Source organism: Haliotis rubra, unplaced genomic scaffold (assembly GCF_003918875.1).
Source record: "Haliotis rubra isolate DU_JTF1 unplaced genomic scaffold, ASM391887v1 Scf40, whole genome shotgun sequence".
Classification (NCBI taxonomy): Eukaryota; Metazoa; Mollusca; class Gastropoda; order Lepetellida; family Haliotidae; genus Haliotis; species Haliotis rubra.
In genome coordinates, this window is record NW_025767080.1 from 295,428 (window position 1) to 316,765 (window position 21,338).

Here is a 21,338-nt window from a genome sequence, read left to right on the forward strand (position 1 = left end):
ATATCCTGGTTATCCTTCGTGTTTTAATTAGGAACTCACACTATGTGTCTACAACAGTTTTGGGACGCATGATGGCCCAGCAAAAATTCAAAACTTCAGAAACGAAACCTGATTTAAGAATTCTCAACCTTGAGGATCTGAACTTTGAGTTGAGTTGGGGATAAAATGTTCTTGGTGTATTACGTCATCTGTGTGGCAGTCGCGACAGACTATGTGGGATCACGTCACACCATGGTGCGGTTCATGTCAGTTGAGGGTACATGTATGTCTCTCCATGACTTTGACCGTATCAGATTACTTAACATTTAGCACCGATAACGATATATATCGGTCGATCATCGCAATTAGAATTGTGTTGTTTTGTTGTTGTTGTTGTTTTTGTGGGGTCTTTTAATAATTGTTTATTAGTTTTGAATATTTTGATAAATGTAATTTGAAAGTAATAAAAGATTTGTAGGTTTATGTTTTGCACCATATTCAAGTATTAGCTGGGAACACAGACATTGACTTTTAGAGTGGGGAATCTAACAGGTTGTGACGGGGTTGTGACGGGATGATCGGATTAACTGCTTGGGTTATCAAACCGCTCCAACATGCAAAGCACATAACATGTTTGTAGATCACAGAATTGATTGGGGACACCTGTTGATAGTTATATTGGCACAGACGCCTCATGTGGGCATTGTACCCTGGGTGTTCCCTGGGTGATACTGGGTGTTCGCGAAAGAGCAGGAATTTATCCTTCCCCAAATTGCGGCGACCGCCTCAAACACAGGAAACAGCACGGGTAACACAATGCCACTTTAAAAGAACACATCTCATAACTCACAACTTTGGCAAGTCGCACGTAAGAGGAATCGTATGTTATGAAGAGCAGGCTTATTATCTGACAGACTAATTATGTCAGTGTTGCTAATATTATACACGTCTTAGTTCTGTCATTTAAAATTGTTGAATCTGAGCGTACATGAGCAGATGATATGTTCATGTTTTGTTTTGCTTTTTAGAAACGTTTTCTTATTTAATTTAATTACACTGCAGTTTAAAGAGAAATCGAAAATGTTTATTCTGTTGGCCAACCTATTTGGAAAGTGTAACATATGACTTTCCGTGTTCTGTTTTGCGTGCTTGGTATGCAGGTTTGTCAATCGTAAACAAAGACAAGTTAAACAAAATTGTTCTTTTAGCTAGCAAAATATGCAATGTCCATTTGGTACTGTAAGTTTACTGTATGAGGAGAGAGTAACAAAGAAAGCAGAGAGAACTGCCTCTGACAGCTCACATTACCTCAACAAGAGTACTACCTTCTTCCCTCCGGCAGACGTTTTAAGCCGCCCTTTCTAAAGACTAACACATCCCTGAAGTAGCATTAATCTTTGAAATGCGAGGCCAATTTATACTTTTTGTCATTATGTTTCTTTTTAGTATCTTTATGCTGTAATAATTGTCGTCTGATCGTGTTTATGTATTTTAAGGGTGTTGTGCTATTTAATATGTATTTACAAGGTGTGTTTTACCAATCTAATTTATGTGTTACCTAGCCTGTGATAAAAACCACATTTTCCTTTGAGATCAATCAATCAATCAATCTTTATTTACAGTACTGAAGAGGCCGTAGGCCTATAGTACATCTAACATACAGTAATGCAGAGGATCTCATATTCATTGCATCATAATAAAGCATTATTCTATTCTATTCAATACCTTTTTGATAAACTAGGACTAAATTATATCTGGTTTTGACAAAATCTTTAAGATCCTGCTTATCTGGAAGATTAGTCAAGATAACCAAACTGACACCAATCTAGAGTGTTGGATAAGCTCTGGACACAGTCAGTGTATGTAACCCAGTGTATGTAACCCAGTGTATGTAACCCAGTGTATGATCATCAAAATCAATGTCTAAATTTTGCAAACTACTCAAAAGAACTGGTTTTGGTGAGTCTTGCATGTCTTATTTTCGAACTTGAAGATGTATATAAAGAAAATGTCTTATTTGTAAACTGTCACAGGTTTATTCGGCAATTTCTAGCAGACGTGAGTTAGTTTGCACGTATGTTAACTATACTTACAAAAGGTAATAATCCATGCTTAGAAACCTGTCAATTACCTACCTCCTTATCTAACGGTATGCTGTAACCTTTATGAACCCTCGGGTCTATGCATACGCTCTCGACAAAGATGTTCTGTATTTACTCTATAGTTATGTGTACATGTTGTTGAAATGATTTTGTACTTGTAATAATGGTTGAAGTGTAAACATAGGTCGGCAGAAACTATCAGCCGGCAGCCTGTAAACAAGCAATTGCAATACTGCACGAGACAAACCAGTAATTGATATTATGAACCGTCCAGGTACGATTACCTACACTAAACCAAATGTGCGAGTCTGAACAACCGATACATCAAGCTGCAGCTTAATGAAATACCGGGACCCATGTTAACATAGATTCAGCGAGGTCTGAGTAAATACTTTAGTTCGGCTGTAACAACATAGTGATTTATGGTTGGTAACATATTAATAAAGCAAACACTGGTATTTTCTGACAAGTGTTAATGCTGTTGGAACATACACAGACATCAACAACTGACATATGTGCTGTGTGAACAGATTAGCTGCAGAAGTAAACACAAACAAGATGAAGATAAAGGTTTGTAGCAGAAGTGGTGGACTATAATAACATTTCAAACCCATCTCATATAAAGGACACCATGTTGACGCTGTAACAGAGAAAGTATAAGAGTCTTCAAAAGTTTCACAACCAGAGTAGAATTCGCTGAAATTTTCCACAAAGGATCTTTTGTCTTTTCAGAAAACATGTTAGATGTGAACAAGGTACACTTCCGGGAAGTGTACTTTTTTCACATTTCTGTGTGCTATTTTTTACGATAAACTCAAATACCTTCAAGTTGTAATGGGGAAGTGAAGAATTATAAATAAATAAATTACAAAAACAAACACGTCGAGGAAATAAGTGCCTCTTTGTCATTTTTGACGTTTTATATATTACAGAAAATAATTTTGGCTAAATTAATAATAATTTTTTCTGCCATCTGTATAAGACTGATTCTAACTGAATCGACAACTACATTTACGTAAATATAAACTTTAAGCAATGAATATCTACCAAAATATTTTCCAGACCAGAAACAGATTTTTGGACAAAATATATTATATATTTATATGATTGAGACCATTCCATATTTATATAATTAGTACAGTTTACATTTTTCACATGCATCAAATACATATTTATATACTGAAGACGCTGACATATTAATGGAATGATCTCTATAAATAATGCATTGTTCACCATATCTGGAACTGGTAATTAGTGTTGCTATGATGTGTCTGGTCTGATCGATATCCTCGAGCTGTTTTCCTCCGCGGACAGAGACAGCCTAGTTCGGGATGTTTAATCAGATATGATATAATTCACTGTAAGCTAATATATAAATGGCTCCAAATTGACCAGTAGAATATCTATATGTGTGTGTTTTTAAGTCCAAGCGTTTTAATGTTCAAACTGCTAAATTGCAATATTGATCATTTTTACAGTGGTATAATCGGAATTTAGCAGTCGACTTTTGGTGGGGAATTCTTAAGATTGTGGAAAGGATTCCAGTGAAATCTGGGACACCTCGTAGTACTTTTCAAACTGGAGAGCATAAACTACGTCTCACAAGTGCACATTTTTTTTACTTATATCAGGTAAGTCACTCCAAGTATATCAATGTATCGTTAAAGTCTATGTATCTTCATGGTCGTGATAAAATCCATACATGCAAAACTTATTGTCAAACTCCGAATGTTTCGTACAACGTGTGAATTAGGCATATTTGGATCACTCTCTGACTTAAAAGGATTGTACTGTAGTTTCAACCGCTCCATTCACCTCAGTACGAACGTTTGAAAAATGTGAAGACAAGTTCAGGAGATAAAAGCTTTACGTTTAAACTTCAAGATTGTTTATATTTACCAGAATTCTGTTGTCTTTACAATGGTAATTACTAGTAACGTAACACAACAATGCAATTCCTTTCTAAATGCTATTCTTTATACAGTCAAACAGTTTTTACAACATATACTGTTCGGTTAAAGCGGAGGCTTTATAAAACCATGTATGTAGACTACCCACTTAAGTTCCACCTTTCATTAACAGTATGACTTCAGACCGATCGGCTTGGTATGACATGTAAACCTGGAGTATGTATGTGAGTGTAGACTCGGTGTAGTGCTGACCAACCAATAATCAGGGCGTTTCTGTGTATAAACCCACTTTCCCGAGCTTCTGGTCCGGGACGGAACTGCGGTGGGCGGCTAGGCCATCCTTGTCCAACATCATGCTCTACAGTGTCTGCAGGTGTTTCCTTAACTTTAGCATCATTATATCCATAAGAAGGTGCTCGCGATGACGAAGGTTCAGTTGAATACATCCACGATGAGCGAAATTATCGGGGGGTATTAACTTAAGACTAGGTATTCTTCAATACATCTGTAACTCAGTTGTGTTCAGCTTTTTGTTTCTGTCTCTTTAGCAAAGTGAGAAGCCTACAAAAGATATTTTCACATTTTTCAAAGCCAAAAACTGTCGTCTGTTACACAAGCTTTCGAAAACCAAAACATTTGAAAACCCTCCTTTGAAGAGATAGCTTGTCGAATATGACTGAATGAGTTGGTGAGCTTTTATGCCACTTTTTAACAATTCACCAGCAACATAACGGAACTCCAGAAATGAACTGCTTAGATTGTACCCATGTGAGGAATCGAACTCGTCTTCAGCGTGACGAGTGAACGCTTTAATCACAACGCTACCCCACTGTCCCATCAGTTCAGACATACTTGAAACGATTAATAAAAAAAACCCTGAATATTCTTAATTAAGTATAGTTATGTACATGAACACATTTAACTTTGTCCCGTTATTGACTGTCTTTCTTTGTTATAAATATATACGCCAAATACAAATTTGCTTCAGACTCAATAAATCTGACGGAAGTAAAATCAACAGCCCCGATATAGATATGAAGGTTTTATTCCAAGGTGGTTGTGGCTGGTTTAAGAAAAGAGGTACGTATGTTGCCATTGTCAATGTTAACCTGAATCAAAGTGGTAACTTCCTCCGCGTGAACATCTGAGGGGAGTAATTGTTCTGATAACACATTTTCCATGATGTCTCTGAACTCTACAGATTTCGTATACAGAGAGTTCGATCGGTACCCTGACTTCCTTTTCACATATTTGCCAATATCAGAATCCAACTGTCAAAACTAAACTCAGTCACTCAGTAACACAAGCACATGACCAATCACTCACTCACTCAACACGACTGTTTCCACATTAGTAGTGATGTAATCACACATTAGCAGCGCTGAGAGTTAACCAAGATTTAGATACATTTACCTGCCAGAACATCAAAAGACAAAACTGAGCTATGAACAGCCAACAATTACTCTGAGGAATACTTTGTTAGATCCTGTTTTGTATATTTTTCAGTCGGTATAGTTGAGGCTATTCTGTATGTGTAGCCAACAAAGGTAATGCCTAATTTGGTATTTTAAGAAAAACAATTATCCAGGAAATTTAATCTTTGAAGGGCATTTAGAGGTGGAATGCATAAAAAGATTAATATAACATCAGGTAATATTGACAATGACAGCTGATACGGATGCTCCGTTTCACCTGATGAAGGAGCAAGGATACACTCCGAAACGTCGTGTTATTCACAATAACGAAGTTAGCAACCATAGATCTTGCTTTTCTTATCCATGAAATTATTGGGATCGTCTAATCGTTCGTCACGTGACTATATACGGAGCATCCGTATCAGCTGTCATTGTCAATATTTCCTGATGTTATATTAGTGAAATGTCAATGTCCACATACTTGCGTGCATAACAGTTACCAAGTCAATATACATCATAAGGCTAGATCGGATTCAGATATGACATTGTCCGTACACACATTCATATCCACCGACCACGTTTCCAAGTCTGTCTGTGTGAGAGAGAGAGAGAGAGAGAGAGAGAGAGAGAGAGAGAGAGAGAGAGAGAGAGAGAGAGAGAGAGAGAGAGAGAGAGAGAGAGAGAGAGAGAGAGAGAGAGAGAGAGAGAGAGAGAGAGAGAGAGAGAGAGAGAGAGAGAGAGAGAGAGAGAGAGAGAGAGGGAGGCAGGCCAAGGGCCAGTTTCTCCAGTAATACATACGGCAAGCATATTTCGCTGTGGATAGTTTGACATAGGTATTTTACGAACGTTTCTTTCCCCAGCCGGACGGGACGGGTATTAACATTCTCGGAAACGAATCAAGGGCCCTTATTCTCGAAACGTTCGAAGTCCTAAGAATTCGTAACTTCGATCGTAGCCAATGTGTTAAGTATGGGCTTAAGAAGTTCGTAGGGCTACGAACGTTTCCAGAATAGCTAGCCTGTGCATTATTTGTTATGTGGAATTGTCTTCAAATAACTGATAAAAAGAACAAACTGGAACAATCTAGACTCGTCAAAGAATTAGAATAAAATACGTCGTCTCTTTAACCGAATAACACGAAATCGTGTAGAACTAACACGATCTTTATCAGTGAGAGAAAAAAAACCCATCTGGCCGGTGTTCGAGCGTTGTGAGATAGGAGTGGCCACTTTGTAGGAAGACTCTCGGACAATCCACTAGCCATGGGATCTCTCACCATTCTCTCCGTTCTAGCACTGGCAGGTAATTTCATACCACTCACAAATTTAATAGGCATTTTATAAGATAAAGATTTCTTTATAAGATTTGAATCATTGTCTGACAAAGCTTGATCAACGATCGTCTATGTCAAGAAGCTAGTCATGACTGCTTGGGCTATATCAGGTAGTTTCAATTACACATCAAACATTGATTAATTAAATCATGCCCGAAGGTGATGACGTAATTGACGTTTATGTCATGTGAACGCCACAGTGATAAGGTTCGTATCCATGCCATGTACGGGTAATTTAACTGCAGGATTGTCTGTTTGGAGAGTATCTTGACACGTTTTCGGATAAAGATGACGAGAAAGGTCACACATTGTTCCTGTGCGGAACTACCCAGCAGTTACCGGTGTCTTTTGTGTTCGGTATAACGCTCCGCTAGAAAGATATTTGACATATAACCAATGGGGTAATTCTTGAAGTAACAAAGGAACACACAGCCATTTTCCTTGTAGGTACATTGGGACACTGAAATCGTGTGAGGTGGTGCTGGTAATGACGTAGATAATGGGGGAAATATAACCATTTCTTCGTTCTGGGCTCATATTCCATGATTATGGTAAAAGAAATAGCTAGTCGTTAAATGCTACTCGCAACTTCCACCATAACTGTCTTAAAATGACACCGTGTGACCCAAATATATGCCTTTTTCTTGGAAGGGACGTCTTACATAGCTTTTGCTGACTTGTTTTGTTCTGTGATGATCCATATACACGTTCACGTTACTGACCACTGGCTGGCCTCCAACAGGCCTGATCACCCAACACAGGTCAATATGAACTGATATTCCTGATCATGGTGTTGTGTTTCCAAGCATGTAATGGCAGGTAACTCTGTTGTTTATATACCCCGCATGTATTCCGTGCTGGATTGGATTGCCCTGAGTCAGTTTACTCCTGTATGGTCAGTTATGACTGTAGTCACCGGTTTACCTGGTCCAGATTCAGTATGTCACCCTGACGAACGTGGAATATTAATTCCTGGTTTAAACAAATCCACTTACTCATCAATATGACCCGTGAAGATCCGGGTTAGAATTGATCTTCAGTAACCCATGTCGTAAGAGGCGACTAACGGGATCGGGTGGTCAGGCTCGCTGACTTGGTTGACACATGTCATCGTATACCATTTGCGTAGATCGATGCTCATGCTGTTGATCACTGGATTGTCTGGTCCAGAATCGATTATTTACAGACCGCCGCAATATAGTTGGAATATTGCTGAGTGCGGCGTAAAACTACTCACTCACTCACTCACTCACTCACTCACTCACTCACTGACTAGGATGTATGTTTCCATGTTTACTTGTAGCTTGTGCCTCGGCCCTCACTAGGATGTATGTTTACATGTTTACTTGTAGCTTGTGCCTCGGCCCTCAGCAAGAGGGAGACGTGTGCCACAGTAGCGGACTGTTCAGGGATTACTGTGTGTGGAACAGCAGGGTCCCTCATCTGCGACAACGGCCTGTGTACCTGCACCAACGCTTGCGACCCCGACCAAGACCTCGGTAACAAGCGAACCTACAATTGAAACTGCGTGCGTGCGTGAGTGCGTGCGTGTGAAAGGGTAGGGGGGATACCACAGCCATGCATCGAACTCATATGGAATTCCGGGTTGGACGACGTTCCTGGCAACGTCATCCGAGCCGGCTAAATTGACGACTTCGTACACGACGTGTAATCGCAAATCTACTGTTTGGGACATATTGATCACACTATCCCTGAAGCATATATTTTCAACCACTTCAATGCAAGGTCCAAGACAGTTGATAAATGAGGTTTATCTACAAAACATTAGCACGAACAAAAACATGCCGAAGTTCTACACGTCGTCGATATTGATCTTGTAGTTCCGGTGTTCGCCAACTATATACATATTGAAATAGACGTATCTACTAGCCTGTCTCACAGTCCCTGAACCATATTATTTTCCTCCCGCTCAGCCCTTTCTACACTGCTAAAGCCTATATGAAGCAAGTCGGCAGGTTCAGGTCCTTAATCTCCCTTCTCATTGGCGCTCGTTTTCAAATTTGAAAGAAATCGTCTGTTTCTATCAAAATTCTATATATTCAGAGACTAAGCGTTAGTCTAACGCGTCTACGTTTATGCTGACTGTTGTCCTATTTTGCCAAATCATACTAAAGATCCTAAATTACACGACATACTTATGTGTCAGGGATTAAGTTGTGAATGAATTTTCTTCTCTCTAATTCGGAAAAATCGATATTTATCGCTTAAGAAGATGTAACATGATTCGTGGGCTAAACCCTGATTGAATTATTGTTCCATATCTAATTTCCACACTCCAATTGAATGGGTCGATGAAGTGGAATTTTAAATACTTCAATTTGATGGTCTTTTACAGGTAGGGACGGTGGTGTAGCCTAGTGGTTAAAACGTTCGCTCGTCACACCGAAGATCTGGGTTCGATTCCCAACGTGGGCGCAATGTGTGAAGCCCATTTCTGGTGTGCCCTGTCGTAATATTGCTCGAATATTGCTAAACGCGGCGTAAAACTAAAACTCACTCACTTTTGCATTGAATGTCCCAAACGGCGGTATGGCGACATAGCAAAGGTCGGACCGTAAGCCATAATTGTTTGCTTCTATCAAAAGTATATATACCCAGATACTAAGCGGTAGTCTAACATACATACATATATGCTGACCACTGACCTATTCTGCCAAATCATACCTCAGAGCCTAAATTACTAAAAAAGTATTACATATTGAATGCATTAAGTATTGAATGGAATAAGTATTCAAAGGATTTTGTTCGAATTCGGATAAATCTATACATATATCGCTTTTGCCATTTTATATATGTTCCATATCTAATTTCCACACTCCAATAGAATGGGTCGATGAAGTGGAATTTTAAATACTTCGATTTGATGGTCTTTTACAGGTAGGGACGGTGGTGTAGCCTAGTGGTTAAAACGTTCGCTCGTCACACCGAAGATCTGGGTTCGATTCCCAACGTGGGCGCAATGTGTGAAGCCCATTTCTGGTGTCCTCTGTCGTAATATTGCTCGAATATTGCCAAACGCGGCGTAAAACTAAAACTCACTCACTTTTGCATTGAATGTCCGGCGGTATGGCGACATAACAAGGGTCGGACCATAAGCCATAATTGATTGCTTCTATCAAAATTATATATATCTAGATACTAAGCGGTAGTCTAACATACATACATATATGCTGACCGTTGACCTATTCTGCCAAATCATACCTCAGAGCCTAAATTACTAAAAAAGTATTACATATTGAATGCATTAAGTATTCAATGTATTTTGTTCGAATTCGGATAAATCTATACATATATCGCTTTTGCCATTTTATATATGTTCCATGGCTAATTACCCTACTCCGATCGTCTCGACCTCTGAATGGGTCTATGAAGTTGTAATTTCAAAGATTTTGAATTGATGTCAACAAATTATATATGGTATGATAATGTAACAAGGTTCGAACTGTAAGCCACATCCTTAAGGCTACCCTTGCACGATGGAGTGATAGTATTCAAAGAATGTGGTTTTGAAATGCTTAAATAAACTTAGCTAACACAGACAAATGGCCTTCACGTTTACGATTTGTTTGGTTTTTTCGCAGCCCAATGCACTGACCGTAACGAATGTCTGACACGTTTCTTGGGTGGGGACATCACGTGCAACTGTGCAAGACCATGGCGATCCTTCCACTGTATCGACAACTACTGCCACTGTGGATATCCAGCGTAAGTCGCTCAACCAACTCGAACAGTTTCGATTGCGATTCGAATGATACGACACGTAAATAAGCTTCCAATAAAGTTATTTTCTGTGGGGACCGCCTCCGTGGTGTAGTGGTTAGAGCGTCCGCCCGGAGAGCGGAGGGTTGCGGGTTCAATCCCCGACCACGTCACACCAAAAGACGTTAAAATATGGTACTTGTTGGATCCCTGTCCCTGGCGTTCGGCATTAATGGGTACAACAAGGACTGGTCGGCTCGGAGTCAGTATAATGTGTCTGAGTGGGGTATTCATGCTTCACTGCGGCATGGTATCTCAGTGGGCTAGCACTATAAAACCAGCTTAAGTCTGGGCTAGTACAAGCAGCCGCACCTAAACCTACACACGCATGCACGTCGTCATATGGGCGAAATATTCTCAAGCACGACGTTAAACCCAATTTCACCTCACCTCGCCTATTTTCTGTGGGACGTTTCTGATACAACATGATGTAACGTCACATTCCTATCGGGGCTGTGATAGCCAATTGGTCTGAGGTTTTAATTACAAGAGAATTGAGATAACTACCTTTGATTATCGAGAATGATATTACGATACAAGATAATGTTATTGTTTCGCCTTTATGTGGTGTTTATTAAACTTAAGCATTTGCTTTCATTTCAGGTCTGGGAATTAATACATAACACGCTTGACGTATTTGTTGTATGAATATGTCGATAAATGATAATTGTCCTACAACGTGTTGTGTTTTAAAGCAGGGAGCGGTTAGATAGTTCAAACTCAGTGGTATATTCACGACATACGTCATGTCGGGTTTCCTACAACGGGGTGCCTACAACTGTGAGGTCGTCAACAACTGTGCCATAAACACCATAACTGTAGGTCGCTGGAAGTCATTTGCTGTTATCAATTATTTTCCCAAAGGCACCACTATCGCCACACACGGAGAATATAAAACCCACATATTGTATTACACATGTACACGCTCGCACACGCACGCACGCACACACACACACACACACACACACACACACACACACACACCAAACACAAAAAAAACACAAACACACAAAAACACACACACACAAATACACACATACATATGTCTTGAAATATCAGACTCACCCATTGGGCATTTACATAATTCGTATAAGTGCACTTTGTCCGTTAACATGTATGTCATCCTAGAACTTCGTGGCTTACACAGATTCTTGATACTATGTATAGCAGAAGGCTATATATTTTAAGAAATCTTAAGACAAAGCTGAAGATAAAACAGGAACGACATGCATTCCAAACGTTCGAAGTCCTAAGAATTCGTAACTTCGATCGTAGCCAATGTGTTAAGTATGGGCTTAAGAAGTTCGTAGGGCTACGAACGTTTCCAGAATAGCTAGCCTGTGCATTATTTGTTATGTGGAATTGTCTTCAAATAACTGATAAAAAGAACAAACTGGAACAATCTAGACTTGTCAAAGAATTAGAATTAAATACGTCGTCTCTTTAACCGAATAACACGAAATCGTGTAGAACTAACACGATCTTTATCAGTGAGAGAAAAAAAAACCCATCTGGCCGGTGTTCGAGCGTTGTGAGATAGGAGTGGCCACTTTGTAGGAAGACTCTCGGACAATCCACTAGCCATGGGATCTCTCACCATTCTCTCCGTTCTAGCACTGGCAGGTAATTTCATACCACTCACAAATTTAATAGGCATTTTATAAGATAACGATTTCTTTATAAGATTTGAATCATTGTCTGACAAAGCTTGATCAACGATCGTCTATGTCAAGAAGCTAGTCATGACTGCTTGGGCTATATCAGGTAGTTTCAATTACACATCAAACATTGATTAATTAAATCATGCCCGAAGGCGATGACGTAATTGACGTATATGTCATGTGAACGCCACAGTGATAAGGTTCGTATCCATGCCATGTACGGGTAATTTAACTGCAGGATTGTCTGTTTGGAGAGTATCTTGACACGTTTTCGGATAAAGATGACGAGAAAGGTCACACATTGTTCCTGTGCGGAACTACCCAGCAGTTACCGGTGTCTTTTGTGTTCGGTATAACGCTCCGCTAGAAAGATATTTGACATATAACCAATGGGGTAATTCTTGAAGTAACAAAGGAACACACAGCCATTTTCCTTGTAGGTACATTGGGACACTGAAATCGTGTGAGGTGGTGCTGGTAATGACGTAGATAATGGGGGAAATATAACCATTTCTTCGTTCTGGGCTCATATTCCATGATTATGGTAAAAGAAATAGCTAGTCGTTAAATGCTACTCGCAACTTCCACCATAACTGTCTTAAAATGACACCGTGTGACCCAAATATATGCCTTTTTCTTGGAAGGGACGTCTTACATAGCTTTTGCTGACTTGTTTTGTTCTGTGATGATCCATATACACGTTCACGTTACTGACCACTGGCTGGCCTCCAACAGGCCTGATCACCCAACACAGGTCAATATGAACTGATATTCCTGATCATGGTGTTGTGTTTCCAAGCATGTAATGGCAGGTAACTCTGTTGTTTATATACCCCGCATGTATTCCGTGCTGGATTGGATTGCCCTGAGTCAGTTTACTCCTGTATGGTCAGTTATGACTGCAGTCACCGGTTTACCTGGTCCAGAATCAGTATGTCACCCTGACGAACGTGGAATATTAATTCCTGGTTTAAACAAATCCACTTACTCATCAAAATGACCCGTGAAGATCCGGGTTAGAATTGATCTTCAGTAACCCATGTCGTAAGAGGCGACTAACGGGATCGGGTGGTCAGGCTCGCTGACTTGGTTGACACATGTCATCGTATACCATTTGCGTAGATCGATGCTCATGCTGTTGATCACTGGATTGTCTGGTCCAGAATCGATTATTTACAGACCGCCGCAATATAGTTGGAATATTGCTGAGTGCGGCGTAAAACTACTCACTCACTCACTCACTCACTCACTCACTGACTAGGATGTATGTTTACATGTTTACTTGTAGCTTGTGCCTCAGCCCTCACTAGGATGTATGTTTACATGTTTACTTGTAGCTTGTGCCTCGGCTCTCAGCAAGAGGGAGGCGTGTGCCACAGTAGCGGACTGTTCAAGGATTACTGTGTGTGGAACAGCAGGGTCCCTCATCTGCGACAACGGCCTGTGTACCTGCACCAACGCTTGCGACCCCGACCAAGACCTCGGTAACAAGCGAACCTACAATTGAAACTGCGTGCGTGCGTGAGTGCGTGCGTGTGAAAGGGTAGGGGGGATACCACAGCCATGCATCAAACTCATATGGAATTCCGGGTTGGACGACGTTCCTGGCAACGTCATCCGAGCCGGCTAAATTGACGACTTCGTACACGACGTGTAATCGCAAATCTACTGTTTGCGACATATTGATCACACTATCCCTGAAGCATATATTTTCAACCACTTCAATGCAAGGTCCAAGACAGTTGATAAATGAGGTTTATCTGCAAAACATTAGCACGAACAAACACATGCCGAAGTTCTACACGTCGTCGATATTGTTCTTGTCGTTCCGGTGTTCGCCAACTATATACATATTGAAATAGACGTATCTACTAGCCTGTCTCACAGTCCCTGAACCATATTATTTTCCTCCCGCTCTGCCCTTTCTACACTGCTAAAGCCTATATGAAGCAAGTCGGCAGGTTCAGGTCCTTATAATCTCCCTTCTCATTGGCGCTCGTTTTTAAATTTGAAAGAAATTGTCTGTTTCTATCAAAATTCTATATATTCAGAGACTAAGCGTTAGTCTAACGCGTCTACGTTTATGCTGACTGTTGTCCTATTTTGCCAAATCATACTAAAGATCCTAAATTACACGACTTACTTATGTGTCAGGGATTAAGTTGTGAATGAATTTTCTTCTCTCTAATTCGGAAAAATCGATATTTATCGCTTAAGAAGATGTAACATGATTCGTGGGCTAAACCCTGATTGAATTATTGTTCCATATCTAATTTCCACACTCCAATTGAATGGGTCGATGAAGTGGAATTTTAAATACTTCAATTTGATGGTCTTTTACAGGTAGGGACGGTGGTGTAGCCTAGTGGTTAAAACGTTCGCTCGTCACACCGAAGATCTGGGTTCGATTCCCAACGTGGGCGCAATGTGTGAAGCCCATTTCTGGTGTGCCCTGTCGTAATATTGCTCGAATATTGCTAAACGCGGCGTAAAACTAAAACTCACTCACTTTTGCATTGAATGTCCCAAACGGCGGTATGGCGACATAGCAAAGGTCGGACCGTAAGCCATAATTGTTTGCTTCTATCAAAAGTATATATACCCAGATACTAAGCGGTAGTCTAACATACATACATATATGCTGACCGTTGACCTATTCTGCCAAATCATACCTCAGAGCCTAAATTACTAAAAAAGTATTACCTATTGAATGCATTAAGTATTGAATGGAATAAGTATTCAATGGATTTTGTTCGAATTCGGATAAATCTATACATATATCGCTTTTGCCATTTTATATATGTTCCATGGCTAATTACCCTACTCCGATCGTCTCGACCTCTGAATGGGTCTATGAAGTTGTAATTTCAAAGATTTTGAATTGATGTCAACAAATTATATATGGTATGATAATGTAACAAGGTTCGAACTGTAAGCCACATCCTTAAGGCTACCCTTGCACGATGGAGTGATAGTATTCAAAGAATGTGGTTTTGAAATGCTTAAATAAACTTAGCTAACACAGACAAATGGCCTTCACGTTTACGATTTGTTTGTATTTTTTGCAGCCCAATGCACTGACCGTAACGAATGTCTGACACGTTTCTTGGGTGGGGACATCACGTGCAACTGTGCCAGACCATGGCGATCCTTCCACTGTATCGACGACTACTGCCACTGTGGATATCCAGCGTAAGTCGCTCAACCAACTCTAACAGTTTCGATTGCGATTCGAATGATACGACACGTAAATAAGCTTCCAATAAAGTTATTTTCTGTGGGGACCGCCTCCGTGGTGTAGTGGTTAGAGCGTCCGCCCGGAGAGCGGATGGTCGCGGGTTCAATCCCCGACCGCGTCATACCAAAAGACGTTAAAATATGGTACTTGTTGGTCCCTGTCCCTGGCGTTCGGCATTAATGGGTACAACAAGGACTGGTCGGCTCGGAGTCAGTATAATGTGTCTGAGTGGGGTATTCATGCTTCACTGCGGCATTGTATCTCAGTGGGCTAGCACTATAAAACCAGCTTCAGTCTGGGCTAGTACAAGCAGCCGCACCTAAACCTACACACGCATGCACGTCGTCATATGAGCGAAATATTCTCAAGCACGACGTTAAACCCAATTTCACCTCACCTCGCCTATTTTCTGTGGGACGTTTCTGATACAACATGATGTAACGTCACATTCCAATCGGGGCTGTGATAGCCAATTGGTCTGAGGTTTTAATTACAAGAAAATTGAGATAACTACCTTTGATTATCGAGAATGATGTTACGATAAAATATAATGTTATTGTTTCGCCTTTATGTGGTGTTTATTAAACTTAAGCATTTGCTTTCATTTCAGGTCTGGGAATTAATACATAACACGCTTGACGTATTTGTTGTATGAATATGTCGATAAATGATAATTGTCCTACAACGTGTTGTATTTTAAAGCAGGGAGCGGTTAGATAGTTCACTCAGTGGTATAGTCACGACATACGTGATGTCGGGTTTCATACACCGGGCTACCTACAACTGTGAGGTCATCAACAACTGTACCATAAACAGCATAACTGTAGGTCGCTGGAAGTCATTTGCTGTTATCAATTATTTTCCCAAAGGCACCACTATCGCCACACACGGAGAATATAAAACCCACATATTGTATTACACATGTACACGCTCGCACACGCACGCACGCACACACACACACACACACACACACACACACACCAAACACAAAAAAAACACAAACACACAAAAACACACACACACAAATACACACATACATATGTCTTGAAATATCAGACTCACCCATTGGGCATTTACATAATTCGTATAAGTGCACTTTGTCCGTTAACATGTATGTCATCCTAGAACTTCGTGGCTTACACAGATTCTTGATACTATGTATAGCAGAAGGCTATATATTTTAAGAAATCTTAAGACAAAGCTGAAGATAAAACAGGAACGACATGCATTCCAAACGTTCGAAGCCCTAAGAATTCGTAACTTCAATCGTAGCCAATGTGTTAAGTATGGGCTTAAGAAGTTCGTAGGGCTACGAACGTTTCCAGAATAGCTAGCCTGTGCATTATTTGTTATGTGGAATTGTCTTCAAATAACTGATAAAAAGAACAAACTGGAACAATCTAGACTTGTCAAAGAATTAGAATTAAATACGTCGTCTCTTTAACCGAATAACACGAAATCGTGTAGAACTAACACGATCTTTATCAGTGAGAGAAAAAAAAACCCATCTGGCCGGTGTTCGAGCGTTGTGAGATAGGAGTGGCCACTTTGTAGGAAGACTCTCGGACAATCCACTAGCCATGGGATCTCTCACCATTCTCTCCGTTCTAGCACTGGCAGGTAATTTCGTACCACTCACAAATTTAATAGGCATTTTATAAGATAACGATTTCTTTATAAGATTTGAATCATTGTCTGACAAAGCTTGATCAACGATCGTCTATGTCAAGAAGCTAGTCATGACTGCTTGGGCTATATCAGGTAGTTTCAATTACACATCAAACATTGATTAATTAAATCATGCCCGAAGGCGATGACGTAATTGACGTTTATGTCATGTGAACGCCACAGTGATAAGGTTCGTATCCATGCCATGTACGGGTAATTTAACTGCAGGATTGTCTGTTTGGAGAGTATCTTGACACGTTTTCGGATAAAAATGACGAGAAAGGTCACACATTGTTCCTGTGCGGAACTACCCAGCAGTTACCGGTGTCTTTTGTGTTCGGTATAATGCTCCGCTAGAAAGATATTTGACATATAACCAATGGGGTAATTCTTGAAGTAACAAAGGAACACACAGCCATTTTCCTTGTAGGTACATTGGGACACTGAAATCGTGTGAGGTGGTGCTGGTAATGACGTAGATAATGGGGGAAATATAACCATTTCTTCGTTCTGGGCTCATATTCCATGATTATGGTAAAGAAATAGCTAGTCGTTAAATGCTACTCGCAACTTCCACCATAACTGTCTTAAAATGACACCGTGTGACCCAAATATATGCCTTTTTCTTGGAAGGGACGTCTTACATAGCTTTTGCTGACTTGTTTTGTTCTGTGATGATCCATATACACGTTCACGTTACTGACCACTGGCTGGCCTCCAACAGGCCTGATCACCCAACACAGGTCAATATGAACTGATATTCCTGATCATGGTGTTGTGTTTCCAAGCATGTAATGGCAGGTAACTCTGTTGTGTATATACCCGCATGTATTCCGTGCTGGATTGGATTGCCCTGAGTCAGTTTACTCCTGTATGGTCAGTTATGACTGTAGTCACCGGTTTACCTGGTCCAGATTCAGTATGTCACCCTGACGAACGTGGAATATTAATTCCTGGTTTAAACAAATCCACTTACTCATCAATATGACCCGTGAAGATCCGGGTTAGAATTGATCTTCAGTAACCCATGTCGTAAGAGGCGACTAACGGGATCGGGTGGTCAGGCTCGCTGACTTGGTTGACACATGTCATCGTATACCATTTGCGTAGATCGATGCTCATGCTGTTGATCACTGGATTGTCTGGTCCAGACTCGATTATTTACAGACCGCCGCAATATAGTTGGAATATTGCTGAGTGCGGCGTAAAACTACTCACTCACTCACTCACTCACTCACTGACTAGGATGTATGTTTCCATGTTTACTTGTAGCTTGTGCCTCAGCCCTCACTAGGATGTATGTTTACATGTTTACTTGTAGCTTGTGCCTCGGCTCTCAGCAAGAGGGAGGCGTGTGCCACAGTAGCGGACTGTTCAAGGATTACTGTGTGTGGAACAGCAGGGTCACTGATCTGCGACAACGGCCTGTGTACCTGCACCAACGCTTGCGACCCCGACCAAGACCTCGGTAACAAGCGAACCTACAATTGAAACTGCGTGCGTGCGTGAGTGCGTGCGTGTGAAAGGGTAGGGGGGATACCACAGCCATGCATCAAACTCATATGGAATTCCGGGTTGGACGACGTTCCTGGCAACGTCATCCGAGCCGGCTAAATTGACGACTTCGTACACGACGTGTAATCGCAAATCTACTGTTTGCGACATATTGATCACACTATCCCTGAAGCATATATTTTCAACCACTTCAATGCAAGGTCCAAGACAGTTGATAAATGAGGTTTATCTACAAAACATTAGCACGAACAAACACATGCATAAGGACTTCTACACGTCGTCGATATTGTTCTTGTAGTTCCGGTGTTCGCCAACTATATACATATTGAAATAGACGTATCTACTAGCCTGTCTCACAGTCCCTGAACCATATTATTTTCCTCCCGCTCAGCCCTTTCTACACTGCTAAAGCCTATATGAAGCAAGTCGGCAGGTTCAGGTCCTTAATCTCCCTTCTTATTGGCGCTCGTTTTTAAATTTGAAAGAAATTGTCTGTTTCTATCAAAATTCTATATATTCAGAGACTAAGCGTTAGTCTAACGCGTCTACGTTTATGCTGACTGTTGTCCTATTTTGCCAAATCATACTAAAGATCCTAAATTACACGACATACTTATGTGTCAGGGATTAAGTTGTGAATGAATTTTCTTCTCTCTAATTCGGAAAAATCGATATTTATGGCTTAAGAAGATGTAACATGATTCGTGGGCTAAACCCTGATTGAATTATTGTTCCATATCTAATTTCCACACTCCAATTGAATGGGTCGATGAAGTGGAATTTTAAATACTTCAATTTGATGGTCTTTTACAGGTAGGGACGGTGGTGTAGCCCAGTGGTTAAAACGTTCACTCGTCACACCGAAGATCTGGGTTCGATTCCCAACGTGGGCGCAATGTGTGAAGCCCATTTCTGGTGTGCCCTGTCGTAATATTGCTTGAATATTGCTAAACGCGGCGTTAAACTAAAACTCACTCACTTTTGCATTGAATGTCCCAAACGGCGGTATGGCGACATAGCAAAGGTCGGACCGTAAGCCATAATTGTTTGCTTTCTATCAAAATTATATATATCCAGATACTAAGCGGTAGTCTAAAATACATACATATATGCTGACCGTTGACCTATTCTGCCAAATCATACCTCAGAGCCTAAATTACTAAAAAAAGTATTACATATTGAATGCATTAAGTATTGAATGGAATAAGTATTCAATGGATTTTGTTCGAATTCGGATAAATCTATACATATATCGCTTTTGCCATTTTATATATGTTCCATGGCTAATTACCCTACTCCGATCGTCTCGACCTCTGAATGGGTCTATGAAGTTGTAATTTCAAAGATTTTGAATTGATGTCAACAAATTATATATGGTATGATAATGTAACAAGGTTCGAACTGTAAGCCACATCCTTAAGGCTACCCTTGCGCGATGGAGTGATAGTATTCAAAGAATGTGGTTTTGAAATGCTTAAATAAACTTATCTAACACAGACAAATGGCCTTCACGTTTACGATTTGTTTGTTTTTTTTCGCAGCCCAATGCACTGACCGTAACGAATGTCTGACACGTTTCTTGGGTGGGGACATCACGTGCAACTGTGCAAGACCATGGCAATCCTTCCACTGTATCGACGACTACTGCCACTGTGGATATCCAGCGTAGGCTCAACCAACTCGAACAGTTTCGATTGCGATTCGAATGATACGACACGTAAATAAGCTTCCAATAAAGTTATTTTCTGTGGGGACCGCCTCCGTGGTGTAGTGGTTAGAGCGTCCGCCCGGAGAGCGGAGGGTCGCGGGTTCAATCCCCGACCGCGTCATACCAAAAGACGTTAAAATATGGTACTTGTTGGTCCCTGTCCCTGGCGTTCGGCATTAATGGGTACAACGGACTGGTCGGCTCGGAGTCAGTATAATGTGTCTGAGTGGGGTATTCATGCTTCACTGCGGCATTGTATCTCAGTGGGCTAGCACTATAAAACCAGCTTCAGTCTGGGCTAGTACAAGCAGCCGCACCTAAACCTACACACGCATGCACGTCGTCATATGAGCGAAATATTCTCAAGCACGACGTTAAACCCAATTTCACCTCACCTCGCCTATTTTCTGTGGGACGTTTCTGATACAACATGATGTAACGTCACATTCCAATCGGGGCTGTGATAGCCAATTGGTCTGAGGTTTTAATTACAAGAAAATTGAGATAACTACCTTTGATTATCGAGAATGATGTTACGATAAAATATAATGTTATTGTTTCGCCTTTATGTGGTGTTTATTAAACTTAAGCATTTGCTTTCATTTCAGGTCTGGGAATTAATACATAACACGCTTGACGTATTTGTTGTATGAATATGTCGATAAATGATAATTGTCCTACAACGTGTTGTATTTTAAAGCAGGGAGCGGTTAGATAGTTCACTCAGTGGTATAGTCACGACATACGTGATGTCGGGTTTCATACACCGGGCTACCTACAACTGTGAGGTCATCAACAACTGTACCATAAACAGCATAACTGTAGGTCGCTGGAAGTCATTTGCTGTTATCAATTATTTTCCCAAAGGCACCACTATCGCCACACACGGAGAATATAAAACCCACATATTGTATTATACATGTACACGCACACGCACGCGCGCACGCACGCACGCACGCACACACACACACACACACCAAACACAAAAAAAACACAAACACACAAAAACACACACAAACAAATACACAC

The 21,338-nt window shown here is 40.7% G+C and overlaps 3 protein-coding genes across 3 annotated transcripts; all 3 read left to right on the plus strand.

The window, feature by feature from the left end:
• Positions 1 to 6,592: 6,592 nt before the first annotated feature.
• On the plus strand, positions 6,593 to 11,194 carry LOC124287324. The gene is made up of 4 exons (XM_046723819.1): positions 6,593 to 6,708; positions 8,092 to 8,238; positions 10,342 to 10,465; positions 11,123 to 11,194. Exons 1-4 carry the CDS (start codon positions 6,669 to 6,671, stop codon positions 11,133 to 11,135), a joined length of 324 nt encoding a protein of 107 aa, XP_046579775.1. The 5' UTR covers positions 6,593 to 6,668; the 3' UTR covers positions 11,136 to 11,194.
• Positions 11,195 to 12,030: 836 nt separating this feature from the next.
• Positions 12,031 to 16,100, plus strand: LOC124287322. The gene is made up of 4 exons (XM_046723818.1): positions 12,031 to 12,142; positions 13,518 to 13,664; positions 15,249 to 15,372; positions 16,029 to 16,100. The coding sequence occupies exons 1-4, from the start codon at positions 12,103 to 12,105 to the stop codon at positions 16,039 to 16,041; spliced, it is 324 nt and encodes a 107-aa protein (XP_046579774.1). The 5' UTR covers positions 12,031 to 12,102; the 3' UTR covers positions 16,042 to 16,100.
• An 826-nt stretch (positions 16,101 to 16,926) lies between these two features.
• Positions 16,927 to 20,989, plus strand: LOC124287441. Its single transcript, XM_046723992.1, has 4 exons — positions 16,927 to 17,038; positions 18,408 to 18,554; positions 20,143 to 20,318; positions 20,918 to 20,989. Exons 1-3 carry the CDS (start codon positions 16,999 to 17,001, stop codon positions 20,268 to 20,270), a joined length of 315 nt encoding a protein of 104 aa, XP_046579948.1. The 5' UTR covers positions 16,927 to 16,998; the 3' UTR covers positions 20,271 to 20,318; positions 20,918 to 20,989.
• Positions 20,990 to 21,338: the final 349 nt, after the last annotated feature.

Coding starts and splice junctions, on each gene's coding strand:
- LOC124287324 (XM_046723819.1), top strand. CDS start 6,669: ATGGGATCTCTCACCATTCTCTCCGTTCTAGCACTGGCAG. Junction 6,709..8,091: donor CTCCGTTCTAGCACTGGCAG/GTAATTTCATAC, acceptor GTTTACTTGTAG/CTTGTGCCTCGGCCCTCAGC. Junction 8,239..10,341: donor CGACCCCGACCAAGACCTCG/GTAACAAGCGAA, acceptor GTTTTTTCGCAG/CCCAATGCACTGACCGTAAC.
- LOC124287322 (XM_046723818.1), top strand. CDS start 12,103: ATGGGATCTCTCACCATTCTCTCCGTTCTAGCACTGGCAG. Junction 12,143..13,517: donor CTCCGTTCTAGCACTGGCAG/GTAATTTCATAC, acceptor GTTTACTTGTAG/CTTGTGCCTCGGCTCTCAGC. Junction 13,665..15,248: donor CGACCCCGACCAAGACCTCG/GTAACAAGCGAA, acceptor TATTTTTTGCAG/CCCAATGCACTGACCGTAAC.
- LOC124287441 (XM_046723992.1), top strand. CDS start 16,999: ATGGGATCTCTCACCATTCTCTCCGTTCTAGCACTGGCAG. Junction 17,039..18,407: donor CTCCGTTCTAGCACTGGCAG/GTAATTTCGTAC, acceptor GTTTACTTGTAG/CTTGTGCCTCGGCTCTCAGC. Junction 18,555..20,142: donor CGACCCCGACCAAGACCTCG/GTAACAAGCGAA, acceptor TTTTTTTCGCAG/CCCAATGCACTGACCGTAAC.